Genomic DNA, 13,878 nt, shown 5'->3' with positions numbered 1-13,878 from the left:
CGGGGTGCACAAGGTGCGCCCAGTGTGTGCCCCCGCACCCTTCTGTGCCTCCATCCCAGCCTCCCTGGACTCAGCCTGGAGCATACAGGTAGAAAGCGGGACTGGGGAGGGGGTTGGAATGGGTAGAGTCTAATGCAAAGACCAAAGGACTGTCACGGCTATAAGTCAGTGACAGCAACGCTTCCAATCAGGACCAAGGAGCCCCCGCTTAAGCCCCAGCGCACTGACCTGAGACATCCAGGCTGAAGGTGACCTTCTGGCCCCCCGGCCTCGCAGCTGTACTCCCCGCAGTCCGCCTTCCCTGCCTGCGGCAGCACCAGCCGCCGGGTGCAGCCCGAGGCCTCCACGCGCACTTTCGAGCTCCCACTCAGCTTCTTGCCGTCCTTGTACCACGTCACCTGCGTCTGGGCCTGGGCCACCTCGCAGCTCAGCGTGGCGCTGGCCCCCCGCCTCGGCCTGCACCTGACTGCGTGCCGGCTGCTCCTTGGCAAACACCACCGTGGGCTCTGGGGGCAGGGGAGGGAAGCACAGGGTCAGAGACTTCCTCAAAGTCGGGAGGACGGCACTGGGGACGGGGGGACTAAACAGGGGAGGCGGGAGGACCAGAATCCTCTCTGGGCTCAGCACCCACTGTGGGGCCTGCAGAAGCCCCAGCACCTTCTCAGACCCTGGAGCACATTCTCCTCCGCCCGCTCTGCCGCCCCCCTGCAGGCCAATGGCGAGTGCGTAGGCCCCACAAACCATACACAGTAACAACGGTCCACGTCCGGGCCACGTGAGACCACAGCCAACCCTCTCGGGGAGTTACACTCTCCTCAGAAAAGGAAAGGAAAGTGTGTTCACAGCCAGGGAGGGACAGGCACACACATGAGTCATTAGGAAACGCTGTGTAATAAATGCTCATTTGGCAGCCGGGGTCTGCTCCTGCAGGAACTCATCTCTAACACACCTTGCTGTTGTGGCCTAAGCTCCTCTTTCCGCCTGTGTCCCACCCACACATCTGACCCCAAGGGGGCGCTGACACAGAATGTCTAACAGGAGACGGAGGGACAGCAAGGTGTGCTTCTAAGAGAACATTCCACACCTCACAGCAGAAGATCACAGGTGCCTATCTGCCAACCCTCTGTTCTTGCCTCACTTTGCACAGACACGGAATCAGAGCTGAGATCTAGACTTCGGAACACGGCCGCACTGGTGTCTTCTGGAGCCGTGTCCAAGGAAGGAAGAGGGTTCCACAAATCTAAGACTTTGCTGACCCAAACTTCACTCTTCAGCAAATGGCCGGTATGAGGATGTGGCTGAAATTTTGCCTCCTCGGGTCAAAGGCAAAGCGAAGCGAAGCAAAGCAAAGCAAAGCGAAGCAAAGCAAAGCAAAGAAAAGCAAAACTACACTACACTAAACTAAACTAAACTAAACTAAACTAAACTAAAGTAAACTAAACAACAGCAGTGATTCCGGAGAACACTCGGGTGGCACGTGCTGAGGGCCCCATGGAAGATGCTCCAGTGTCCTAAAGGACATTCACGTATCCTGAGGTGAGAGACATCTGGGCTACTCGAGACCCCAGAGGCAGCAGAGCCAGACCCCTGGCCACCAAGGAATACCAGGAGCATCACTATGTGGGAACGCCACTCGGGGTGCACAAGGTGCGCCCAGTGTGTGCCCCCGCACCCTTCTGTGCCTCCATCCCAGCCTCCCCTGGACTCAGCCTGGAGCATACAGGTAGAAAGCGGGACTGGGGAGGGGGTTGGAATGGGTAGAGTCTAATGCAAAGACCAAAGGACTGTCACGGCTATAAGTCAGTGACAGCAACGCTTCCAATCAGGACCAAGGAGCCCCCGCTTAAGCCCCAGCGCACTGACCTGAGACATCCAGGCTGAAGGTGACCTTCTGGCCCCCGGCCTCGCAGCTGTACTCCCCGCAGTCCGCCTTCCCTGCCTGCGGCAGCACCAGCCGCCGGGTGCAGCCCGAGGCCTCCACGCGCACTTTCGAGCTCCCACTCAGCTTCTTGCCGTCCCTTGTACCACGTCACCTGCGTCTGGGCCTGGGCCACCTCGCAGCTCAGCGTGGCGCTGGCCCCCCGCCTCGGCCTGCACCTGACTGCGTGCCGGCTGCTCCTTGGCAAACACCACCGTGGGCTCTGGGGGCAGGGAGGGAAGCACAGGGTCAGAGACTTCCTCAAAGTCGGGAGGACGGCACTGGGGACGGGGGGACTAAACAGGGAGGCGGGAGGACCAGAATCCTCTCTGGGCTCAGCACCCACTGTGGGGCCTGCAGAAGCCCCAGCACCTTCTCAGACCCTGGAGCACATTCTCCTCCGCCCGGTCTGCCGCCCCCTGCAGGCCAATGGCGACTGCGTAGGCCCCACAAACCATACACAGTAACAACGGTCCACGTCCGGGCCACGTGAGACCACAGCCAACCCTCTCGGGGAGTTACACTCTCCTCAGAAAAGGAAAGGAAAGTGTGTTCACAGCCAGGGAGGGACAGGCACACACATGAGTCATTAGGAAACGCTGTGTAATAAATGCTCATTTGGCAGCCGGGGTCTGCTCCTGCGGGAACTCATCTCTAACACACCTTGCTGTTGTGGCCTAAGCTCCTCTTTCCGCCTGTGTCCCACCCACACATCTGACCCCAAGGGGGCGCTGACACAGAATGTCTAACAGGAGACGGAGGGACAGCAAGGTGTGCTTCTAAGAGAACATTCCACACCTCACAGCAGAAGATCACAGGTGCCTATCTGCCAACCCCTCTGTTCTTGCCTCACTTTGCACAGACACGGAATCAGAGCTGAGATCTAGACTTCGGAACACGGCCGCACTGGTGTCTTCTGGAGCCGTGTCCAAGGAAGGAAGAGGGTTCCACAAATCTAAGACTTTGCTGACCCAAACTTCACTCTTCAGCAAATGACCGGTATGAGGATGTGGCTGAAATTTTGCCTCCTCGGGTCAAAGGCAAAGCGAAGCGAAGCAAAGCAAAGCAAAGCGAAGCAAAGCAAAGCAAAGAAAAGCAAAACTACACTAAACTAAACTAAACTAAACTAAACTAAAGTAAACTAAACAACAGCAGTGATTCCGGAGAACACTCGGGTGGCACGTGCTAAGGGCCCCATGGAAGATGCTCCAGTGTCCTAAAGGACATTCACGTATCCTGAGGTGAGAGACATCTGGGCTACTCGAGACCCCAGAGGCAGCAGAGCCAGACCCCTGGCCACCAAGGAATACCAGGAGCATCACTATGTGGGAACGCCACTCGGGGTGCACAAGGTGCGCCCAGTGTGTGCCCCCGCACCCTTCTGTGCCTCCATCCCAGCCTCCCTGGACTCAGCCTGGAGCATACAGGTAGAAAGCGGGACTGGGGAGGGGGTTGGAATGGGTAGAGTCTAATGCAAAGACCAAAGGACTGTCACGGCTATAAGTCAGTGACAGCAACGCTTCCAATCAGGACCAAGGAGCCCCGCTTAAGCCCCAGCGCACTGACCTGAGACATCCAGGCTGAAGGTGACCTTCCGGCCCCCGGCCTCGCAGCTGTACTCCCCCGCAGTCCGCCTTCCCTGCCTGCGGCAGCACCAGCCGCCGGGTGCAGCCCGAGGCCTCCACGCGCACTTTCGAGCTCCCACTCAGCTTCTTGCCGTCCTTGTACCACGTCACCTGCGTCTGGGCCTGGGCCACCTCGCAGCTCAGCGTGGCGCTGGCCCCCCGCCTCGGCCTGCACCTGACTGCGTGCCGCCTGCTCCTTGGCAAACACCACCGTGGGCTCTGGGGGCAGGGAGGGAAGCACAGGGTCAGAGACTTCCTCAAAGTCGGGAGGACGGCACTGGGGACGGGGGGGACTAAACAGGGAGGCGGGAGGACCAGAATCCTCTCTGGGCTCAGCACCCACTGTGGGGCCTGCAGAAGCCCCAGCACCTTCTCAGACCCTGGAGCACATTCTCCTCCGCCCGGTCTGCCGCCCCCCTGCAGGCCAATGGCGACTGCGTAGGCCCCACAAACCATACACAGTAACAAAGGTCCACGTCCGGGCCACCTGAGACCACAGCCAACCCTCTCGGGGAGTTACACTCTCCTCAGAAAAGGAAAGGAAAGTGTGCTCACAGCCAGGGAGGGACAGGCATACACATGAGTCATTAGGAAACGCTGTGTAATAAATGCTCATTTGGCAGCCGGGGGTCTGCTCCTGCAGGAACTCATCTCTAACACACCTTGCTGTTGTGGCCTAAGCTCCTCTTTCCGCCTGTGTCCCACCCACACATCTGACCCCAAGGGGGCGCTGACACAGAATGTCTAACAGGAGACGGAGGGACAGCAAGGTGTGCTTCTAAGAGAACATTCCACACCTCACAGCAGAAGATCACAGGTGCCTATCTGCCAACCCTCTGTTCTTGCCTCACTTTGCACAGACACGGAATCAGAGCTGAGATCTAGACTTCGAAACACGGCCGCACTGGTGTCTTCTGGAGCCGTGTCCAAGGAAGGAAGAGGGTTCCACAAATCTAAGACTTTGCTGACCCAAACTTCACTCTTCAGCAAATGGCCGGTATGAGGATGTGGCTGAAATTTTGCCTCCTCGGGTCAAAGGCAAAGCGAAGCGAAGCAAAGCAAAGCAAAGCGAAGCAAAGCAAAGCAAAGAAAAGCAAAACTACACTAAACTAAACTAAACTAAACTAAACTAAACTAAACTAAACTAAAGTAAACTAAACAACAGCAGTGATTCCGGAGAACACTCGGGTGGCACGTGCTGAGGGCCCCATGGAAGATGCTCCAGTGTCCTAAAGGACATTCACGTATCCTGAGGTGAGAGACATCTGGGCTACTCGAGACCCCAGAGGCAGCAGAGCCAGACCCTTGGCCACCAAGGAATACCAGGAGCATCACTATGTGGGAACGCCACTCGGGGTGCACAAGGTGCGCCCATGTGTGCCTCCGCACCCTTCTGTGCCTCCATCCCAGCCTCCCTGGACTCAGCCTGGAGCATACAGGTAGAAAGCGGGACTGGGGAGGGGGTTGGAATGGGTAGAGTCTAATGCAAAGACCAAAGGACTGTCACGGCTATAAGTCAGTGACAGCAACGCTTCCAATCAGGACCAAGGAGCCCCCGCTTAAGCCCCAGCGCACTGACCTGAGACATCCAGGCTGAAGGTGACCTTCTGGCCCCCGGCCTCGCAGCTGTACTCCCCGCAGTCCGCCTTCCCTGCCTGCGGCAGCACCAGCCGCCGGGTGCAGCCCGAGGCCTCCACGCGCACTTTCGAGCTCCCACTCAGCTTCTTGCCGTCCTTGTACCACGTCACCTGCGTCTGGGCCTGGGCCACCTCGCAGCTCAGCGTGGCGCTGGCCCCCGCCTCGGCCTGCACCTGACTGCATGCCGGCTGCTCCTTGGCAAACACCACCGTGGGCTCTGGGGGCAGGGAGGGAAGCACAGGGTCAGAGACTTCCTCAAAGTCGGGAGGACGGCACTGGGGACGGGGGGACTAAACAGGGAGGCGGGAGGACCAGAATCCTCTCTGGGCTCAGCACCCACTGTGGGGCCTGCAGAAGCCCCAGCACCTTCTCAGACCCTGGAGCACATTCTCCTCCGCCCGGTCTGCCGCCCCCTGCAGGCCAATGGCGACTGCGTAGGCCCCACAAACCATACACAGTAACAACGGTCCACGTCCGGGCCACGTGAGACCACAGCCAACCCTCTCGGGGAGTTACACTCTCCTCAGAAAAGGAAAGGAAAGTGTGCTCACAGCCAGGGAGGGACAGGCACACACATGAGTCATTAGGAAACGCTGTGTAATAAATGCTCATTTGGCAGCCGGGGTCTGCTCCTGCAGGAACTCATCTCTAACACACCTTGCTGTTGTGGCCTAAGCTCCTCTTTCCGCCTGTGTCCCACCCACACATCTGACCCCAAGGGGGCGCTGACACAGAATGTCTAACAGGAGACGGAGGGACAGCAAGGTGTGCTTCTAAGAGAACATTCCACACCTCACAGCAGAAGATCACAGGTGCCTATCTGCCAACCCTCTGTTCTTGCCTCACTTTGCACAGACACGGAATCAGAGCTGAGATCTAGACTTCGGAACACGGCCGCACTGGTGTCTTCTGGAGCCGTGTCCAAGGAAGGAAGAGGGTTCCACAAATCTAAGACTTTGCTGACCCAAACTTCACTCTTCAGCAAATGGCCGGTATGAGGATGTGGCTGAAATTTTGCCTCCTCGGGTCAAAGGCAAAGCGAAGCGAAGCAAAGCAAAGCAAAGCGAAGCAAAGCAAAGCAAAGAAAAGCAAAACTACACTAAACTAAACTAAACTAAACTAAACTAAACTAAACTAAAGTAAACTAAACAACAGCAGTGATTCCGGAGAACACTCGGGTGGCACGTGCTGAGGGCCCCATGGAAGATGCTCCAGTGTCCTAAAGGACATTCACGTATCCTGAGGTGAGAGACATCTGGGCTACTCGAGACCCCAGAGGCAGCAGAGCCAGACCCCTGGCCACCAAGGAATACCAGGAGCATCACTATGTGGGAACGCCACTCGGGGTGCACAAGGTGCGCCCAGTGTGTGCCCCCGCACCCTTCTGTGCCTCCATCCCAGCCTCCCTGGACTCAGCCTGGAGCATACAGGTAGAAAGCGGGACTGGGGAGGGGGTTGGAATGGGTAGAGTCTAATGCAAAGACCAAAGGACTGTCACGGCTATAAGTCAGTGACAGCAACGCTTCCAATCAGGACCAAGGAGCCCCCGCTTAAGCCCCAGCGCACTGACCTGAGACATCCAGGCTGAAGGTGACCTTCTGGCCCCCGGCCTCGCAGCTGTACTCCCCCGCAGTCCGCCTTCCCTGCCTGCGGCAGCACCAGCCGCCGGGTGCAGCCCGAGGCCTCCACGCGCACTTTCGAGCTCCCACTCAGCTTCTTGCCGTCCTTGTACCACGTCACCTGCGTCTGGGCCTGGGCCACCTCGCAGCTCAGCGTGGCGCTGGCCCCCGCCTCGGCCTGCACCTGACTGCGTGCCGCCTGCTCCTTGGCAAACACCACCGTGGGCTCTGGGGGCAGGGAGGGAAGCACAGGGTCAGAGACTTCCTCAAAGTCGGGAGGACGGCACTGGGGACGGGGGGGACTAAACAGGGAGGCGGGAGGACCAGAATCCTCTCTGGGCTCAGCACCCACTGTGGGGCCTGCAGAAGCCCCAGCACCTTCTCAGACCCTGGAGCACATTCTCCTCCGCCCGGTCTGCCGCCCCCTGCAGGCCAATGGCGAGTGCGTAGGCCCCACAAACCATACACAGTAACAAAGGTCCACGTCCGGGCCACCTGAGACCACAGCCAACCCTCTCGGGGAGTTACACTCTCCTCAGAAAAGGAAAGGAAAGTGTGCTCACAGCCAGGGAGGGACAGGCACACACATGAGTCATTAGGAAACGCTGTGTAATAAATGCTCATTTGGCAGCCGGGGTCTGCTCCTGCGGGAACTCATCTCTAACACACCTTGCTGTTGTGGCCTAAGCTCCTCTTTCCGCCTGTGTCCCACCCACACATCTGACCCCAAGGGGGCGCTGACACAGAATGTCTAACAGGAGACGGAGGGACAGCAAGGTGTGCTTCTAAGAGAACATTCCACACCTCACAGCAGAAGATCACAGGTGCCTATCTGCCAACCCTCTGTTCTTGCCTCACTTTGCACAGACACGGAATCAGAGCTGAGAGCTAGACTTCGAAACACGGCCGCACTGGTGTCTTCTGGAGCTGTGTCCAAGGAAGGAAGAGGGTTCCACAAATCTAAGACTTTGCTGGCCCAAACTTCACTCTTCAGCAAATGGCCGGTATGAGGATGTGGCTGAAATTTTGCCTCCTCGGGTCAAAGGCAAAGCGAAGTGAAGCAAAGCAAAGCGAAGCGAAGCCAAAGCAAAGCAAAGAAAAGCAAAACTACACTAAACAAAACTAAACTAAACTAAACTAAAGTAAACTAAACAACAGCAGTGATTCCGGAGAACACTCGGGTGGCACGTGCTGAGGGCCCCATGGAAGATGCTCCAGTGTCCTAAAGGACATTCACGTATCCTGAGGTGAGAGACATCTGGGCTACTCGAGACCCCAGAGGCAGCAGAGCCAGACCCCTGGCCACCAAGGAATACCAGGAGCATCACTATGTGGGAACGCCACTCGGGGTGCACAAGGTGCGCCCAGTGTGTGCCCCCGCACCCTTCTGTGCCTCCATCCCAGCCTCCCTGGACTCAGCCTGGAGCATACAGGTAGAAAGCGGGACTGGGGAGGGGGTTGGAATGGGTAGAGTCTAATGCAAAGACCAAAGGACTGTCACGGCTATAAGTCAGTGACAGCAACGCTTCCAATCAGGACCAAGGAGCCCCCGCTTAAGCCCCAGCGCACTGACCTGAGACATCCAGGCTGAAGGTGACCTTCTGGCCCCCGGCCTCGCAGCTGTACTCCCCGCAGTCCGCCTTCCCTGCCTGCGGCAGCACCAGCCGCCGGGTGCAGCCCGAGGGCCTCCACGCGCACTTTCGAGCTCCCACTCAGCTTCTTGCCGTCCTTGTACCACGTCACCTGCGTCTGGGCCTGGGCCACCTCGCAGCTCAGCGTGGCGCTGGCCCCCCGCCTCGGCCTGCACCTGACTGCGTGCTGGCTGCTCCTTGGCAAACACCACCGTGGGCTCTGGGGGCAGGGAGGGGAAGCACAGGGTCAGAGACTTCCTCAAAGTCGGGAGGACGGCACTGGGGACGGGGGGGACTAAACAGGGAGGCGGGAGGACCAGAATCCTCTCTGGGCTCAGCACCCACTGTGGGGCCTGCAGAAGCCCCAGCACCTTCTCAGCCCCTGGAGCACATTCTCCTCCGCCCGGTCTGCCGCCCCCCTGCAGGCCAATGGCGAGTGCGTAGGCCCCACAAACCATACACAGTAACAACGGTCCACGTCCGGGCCACGTGAGACCACAGCCAACCCTCTCGGGGAGTTACACTCTCCTCAGAAAAGGAAAGGAAAGTGTGCTCACAGCCAGGGGAGGGACAGGCACACACATGAGTCATTAGGAAACGCTGTGTAATAAATGCTCATTTGGCAGTCGGGGGTCTGCTCCTGCAGGAACTCATCTCTAACACACCTTGCTGTTGTGGCCTAAGCTCCTCTTTCCGCCTGTGTCCCACCCACACATCTGACCCCAAGGGGGCGCTGACACAGAATGTCTAACAGGAGACGGAGGGACAGCAAGGTGTGCTTCTAAGAGAACATTCCACACCTCACAGCAGAAGATCACAGGTGCCTATCTGCCAACCCTCTGTTCTTGCCTCACTTTGCACAGACACGGAATCAGAGCTGAGATCTAGACTTCGGAACACGGCCGCACTGGTGTCTTCTGGAGCCGTGTCCAAGGAAGGAAGAGGGTTCCACAAATCTAAGACTTTGCTGACCCAAACTTCACTCTTCAGCAAATGGCCGGTATGAGGATGTGGCTGAAATTTTGCCTCCTCGGGTCAAAGGCAAAGCGAAGCGAAGCAAAGCAAAGCAAAGCGAAGCAAAGCAAAGCAAAGAAAAGCAAAACTACAGCTAAACTAAAGCTAAACTAAACTAAACTAAACTAAACTAAACTAAAGTAAACTAAACAACAGCAGTGATTCCGGAGAACACTCGGGTGGCACGTGCTGAGGGCCCCATGGAAGATGCTCCAGTGTCCTAAAGGACATTCACGTATCCTGAGGTGAGAGACATCTGGGCTACTCGAGACCCCAGAGGCAGCAGAGCCAGACCCCTGGCCACCAAGGAATACCAGGAGCATCACTATGTGGGAACGCCACTCGGGGTGCACAAGGTGCGCCCAGTGTGTGCCCCCCGCACCCTTCTGTGCCTCCATCCCAGCCTCCCTGGACTCAGCCTGGAGCATACAGGTAGAAAGCGGGACTGGGGGAGGGGGGTTGGAATGGGTAGAGTCTAATGCAAAGACCAAAGGACTGTCACGGCTATAAGTCAGTGACAGCAACGCTTCCAATCAGGACCAAGGAGCCCCCGCTTAAGCCCCAGCGCACTGACCTGAGACATCCAGGCTGAAGGTGACCTTCTGGCCCCCGGCCTCGCAGCTGTACTCCCCGCAGTCCGCCTTCCCTGCCTGCGGCAGCACCAGCCGCCGGGTGCAGCCCGAGGCCTCCACGCGCACTTTCGAGCTCCCACTCAGCTTCTTGCCGTCCTTGTACCACGTCACCTGCGTCTGGGCCTGGGCCACCTCGCAGCTCAGCGTGGCGCTGGCCCCCGCCTCGGCCTGCACCTGACTGCGTGCCGCCTGCTCCTTGGCAAACACCACTGTGGGCTCTGCGGGCAAGGAGGTAGCTTACTGTTAATGACATAATTATGGTAGTAGGCTCTATCACTTCTGGCAATTCTTCAATATTTTGTCAATGTTGTCCTTGGAACCTCATTCCAGGTAGGGTGTTATTTCCTGATAATAGTTAGACTTGTGTTTACACACATATGTCTTCTCTCACAAATTTTTAATTGTCATTTTCAAATTGTCTTGACCTGGAGTAATTCCTTGTAGTGGGGGAAGGCAACCAAAGCCGTTCCCGTACTTGTCACTGCCTGTTCATTTTCTTTCTCAAGTGAGTCTCACCTCCTTTGGCAGGGGGCTTGGTCACTCTTGTATGCACAGAAGCTGGCATGGGGCGTGTCATTCAGAAACTTACCTATATTTTCCTAAGTATGCCTCAGATTTAAACACACTATTTCTCTTGTACACCCTAAGGAAGTGTAAGCATACTTATGGCCACACACCCTAACATATATTGAGAGAACATTTTCAGCTTCTCACCCTGTGTTGACCACCCCCAAAAAGAAGCACCATTCTGGCCGGTCACTGATAACCACTTTTACCTGTTCTTTGCTTTCACATGAATGAATCATATTCCATGCTCTGTTGGCCTGCATTCTTGCACTCTGCATTCTGTCTGGAAGCTCCATCAAGTTGTTCCATAGAGCGGTACTCTGCTCTCATGTAATGATGAGCTCTGTTGTATCACACCCTTGCTTATTTTTCCTTTTCATTCTCTGGTTCATTTGGATTGTTTCCAAAGGAGCGATACAAGTAGTAAGGCGCTATGAATACTGGCTCACATGGGCAGGGACATTGTCAGGCCAGTATTTGTGCTTTAACACGTATTTGCAAAGAGTTTCCAGTATGGTTGTGCTAACTTACACTTCCACCAAAACTGTTTGAGAGTTCCAGTTGGACATCTTCTGCAATACTGGATATCATCAATTTTTCAGGTGTATATGTTCTACTAAATCCAAATGAATACACATAGGATCTCAGAGATCCATGCTCTAGGTTCAATCATTCATTCACTCATCTATTTGATCACTGATCCAGCTAAAGTCAATGGATGGCCCACAGTGTGCAGGCACTATGGTGGGGGGATGCTCTGGTGACTATCATGGTCTCTGTTTCCACAAAGCTGGCTTTGGAATGGAACAAGAGAAACAATCACACATAAACCATGACAATAATGGTATAGTGCTATGCTGAGTGCTGTGATCAAGTAAAACAGGTGACAGGTTTGAGAGAAGGGTCAGAATGGTGACTTGTATGTGATTGTCAGAGAACATCTTCTGAGGAGTTAACATTTAGGTGGACTGCTAATTGATAAATGGGAGGAAAAATAACATTGATAACCCTGGTCAAAATTGCAATGCAGCCTCAAGTCAGCACAATAGTGAAGGGACTAATGTTCTTAGTCATCCTCTTTTGGGGACCACTCTACCTGATTTCAGGAATTGTAACTACCCCCCATGAGCGAGTGACCCCCGGAACGCAAGCCACAGGAGACAAAGTTTGTCTCTAGTAGCAAATGCTGCCTTAGATTCCTCTCCCTACCCTCAAAGCATGGTCGGAAGTCAGAGACTGGTAAGACTCCTCACAGCAAGGGGCAACCTAAGCCAGACTCGATCACTTGGGAGGCCATCAGGGAAGGACTCGGGGGGCTGCAACAAAAAGCGAGCAATAGACCCTTGTACCCTGGCTCTGTGACATAGCCTGAGTCCCCATTTCCATCTGGGAGGTGGTTCCTGGCTCTAATCCACTTAAGCCTGAAAACCTGATGGGGAAGGGTGAAGCTCCTTGCCTTGCTAGAGCAGATCCAGGGAAATCTGGCATAAGAAAGAATTCCCAAAAAATCCTGTGAAACCTGCTTTGCTAAGAGTGCTTTCATTCATGTTAAGGGTCCGAGCAGGAAACCCTAACATTTCTGCAAACCCCCTTCCTGACAGACTCTGACTAAGCCCTCAGATTTCTTTGAAATGTTATCTACTGTTTGATCCTTGCTGCCCTATATTCCTATGTATTACAACCCAATAAAAGCCCCTGGAGGAAGGGGCTCCTTGCCTTTTTCCTCTGAGAAACTGGCCACCTCTCCTCCTCAAGCAGATCATGTCTTGATAGAGTTATTTTCATTCATGGCAGACAGGGGGACTTGAGGGCAAAGTCGCCCCCACAATCCTCTCCCTGCCCAGCAAAGGAAAGAGTGGTCCACTTCATGTAATAACAGCACCCATATTAACATATTTTTTCACAGGTTATGTGGCAGTCAGTTGAAAATTCTCTGGCATGCCAAGGAGAGTAGAAAGAAAAACAACAAAAGAAGGATGCAGTATCAGATCATGGTTTTTATGGTTATCAGAACATGATACAGCCATGACTAATATTTTTAAAAAGTGAAAGAAAATGCATCAACTATGAAAATTTTCTCATGGAGTCTAGTATATATAAGAAATTAGTTAAATGAAAATTATAGAACTATTAAATAAAATAACCAAAACACAAGATAAGTGGGTTTGACAGCTGATTAGATACAGCAGAGCAGAAGGTAGTAAATTGGAAGACAGGCTAAAAGAAGGTATCTGTAATAGAGCTGAAAGAATAAAATAATTAAAAGGAAAAGAGGAGGAGAGATGCATGTGAGGTGTGTGATAGCCTATATTAAACATCTGATGGAGGATATAAATCCACAGACTCAAGATGCTCTACTGCCCATGTATGAATACAAAGAAAACTACACCTGCTGAAAGTAAACTGCTTAAAATCAAAATCGAAAACCATATCTTAAAAGCAATAGGACAAAAAAACAATAACTGTAACTTTTGAAAGGACATAATAGACTTGAAAGATGATGTTCAGAACAAAATGTAGAGATCCAAGGTGGTGGCAGAGTAGATGGAAGTTACATCCACTAACTCATGTGAAGAAACTAGAAATACAACCAAAATACAGACCAATTGCCTGATAACCAACTGAACGTGTTGAAGTGAAGTCTTATAACCAACAATTTACAGAAGAGACATATTTAGAAAGGTAGGAAGGGTGAAGACATAAAATGAACAGCGCTGCTCCCATGGGCAGCATCTGGGATTCCAGAGGGATATTTCAGCTTCAAAGACTCTTCCTGAGGAGTATTGGGTCTCAGTCCCACACTGGGTTACCCAACATAGCACACTGCAACCAGGAAGAGGCACCCACATATGGTTGTGAAAATCAGCAGGGATTCTGTGTGCCAGGGAGATACAGTAGTGTGTTAGAGACACAGGTGCACTCTGAAAAGGTCAGCACACAAAATCTCATTTACAGCCACTCATCCTGGGCTCCAGCAAAGAAGGGAAGAGCAGAGGAGAGACTGACAGGCTGAGGTAGAGACACCAGGCTCCCTGTACTGAGCCCTTTTCCCAAACCACAGATGTCATCTTTCTTGGGTGAAGAACTCGTCTTCAGCCTAGGGGATGCAACAGCCCCAAACTCTGGACTCCCTGCTACCCCTCCCTGAAGATCTAACACCGTGCAGTGGAGTCAGATGCCTGGGCCTGGGCGGTGGAGGTCTGAGCAGACTCAGGGGATGTCAGTGACTGAGTT

The 13,878-nt window shown here is 54.3% G+C and overlaps 1 protein-coding gene across 1 annotated transcript in view; it reads right to left on the bottom strand.

The window, feature by feature from the left end:
• OBSCN (obscurin, cytoskeletal calmodulin and titin-interacting RhoGEF) overlaps positions 1–13,878 on the bottom strand; it is a 132,295-nt gene that overhangs the window by 95,251 nt on the left and 23,166 nt on the right. The window contains 2 exon segments of the mRNA XM_053657057.1: positions 5,123–5,398; positions 10,020–10,295. Of these exon segments, the coding sequence (XP_053513032.1) occupies positions 5,123–5,398; positions 10,020–10,295 (552 nt within the window).

This window comes from Artibeus jamaicensis, unplaced genomic scaffold, assembly GCF_021234435.1.
Source record: "Artibeus jamaicensis isolate MK-2021 breed Jamaican fruit bat unplaced genomic scaffold, CSHL_Jam_final scaffold_3272, whole genome shotgun sequence".
NCBI classification, from domain to species: domain Eukaryota; kingdom Metazoa; phylum Chordata; class Mammalia; order Chiroptera; family Phyllostomidae; genus Artibeus; species Artibeus jamaicensis.
This window is presented reverse-complemented; position numbering and strand designations above follow the sequence as displayed.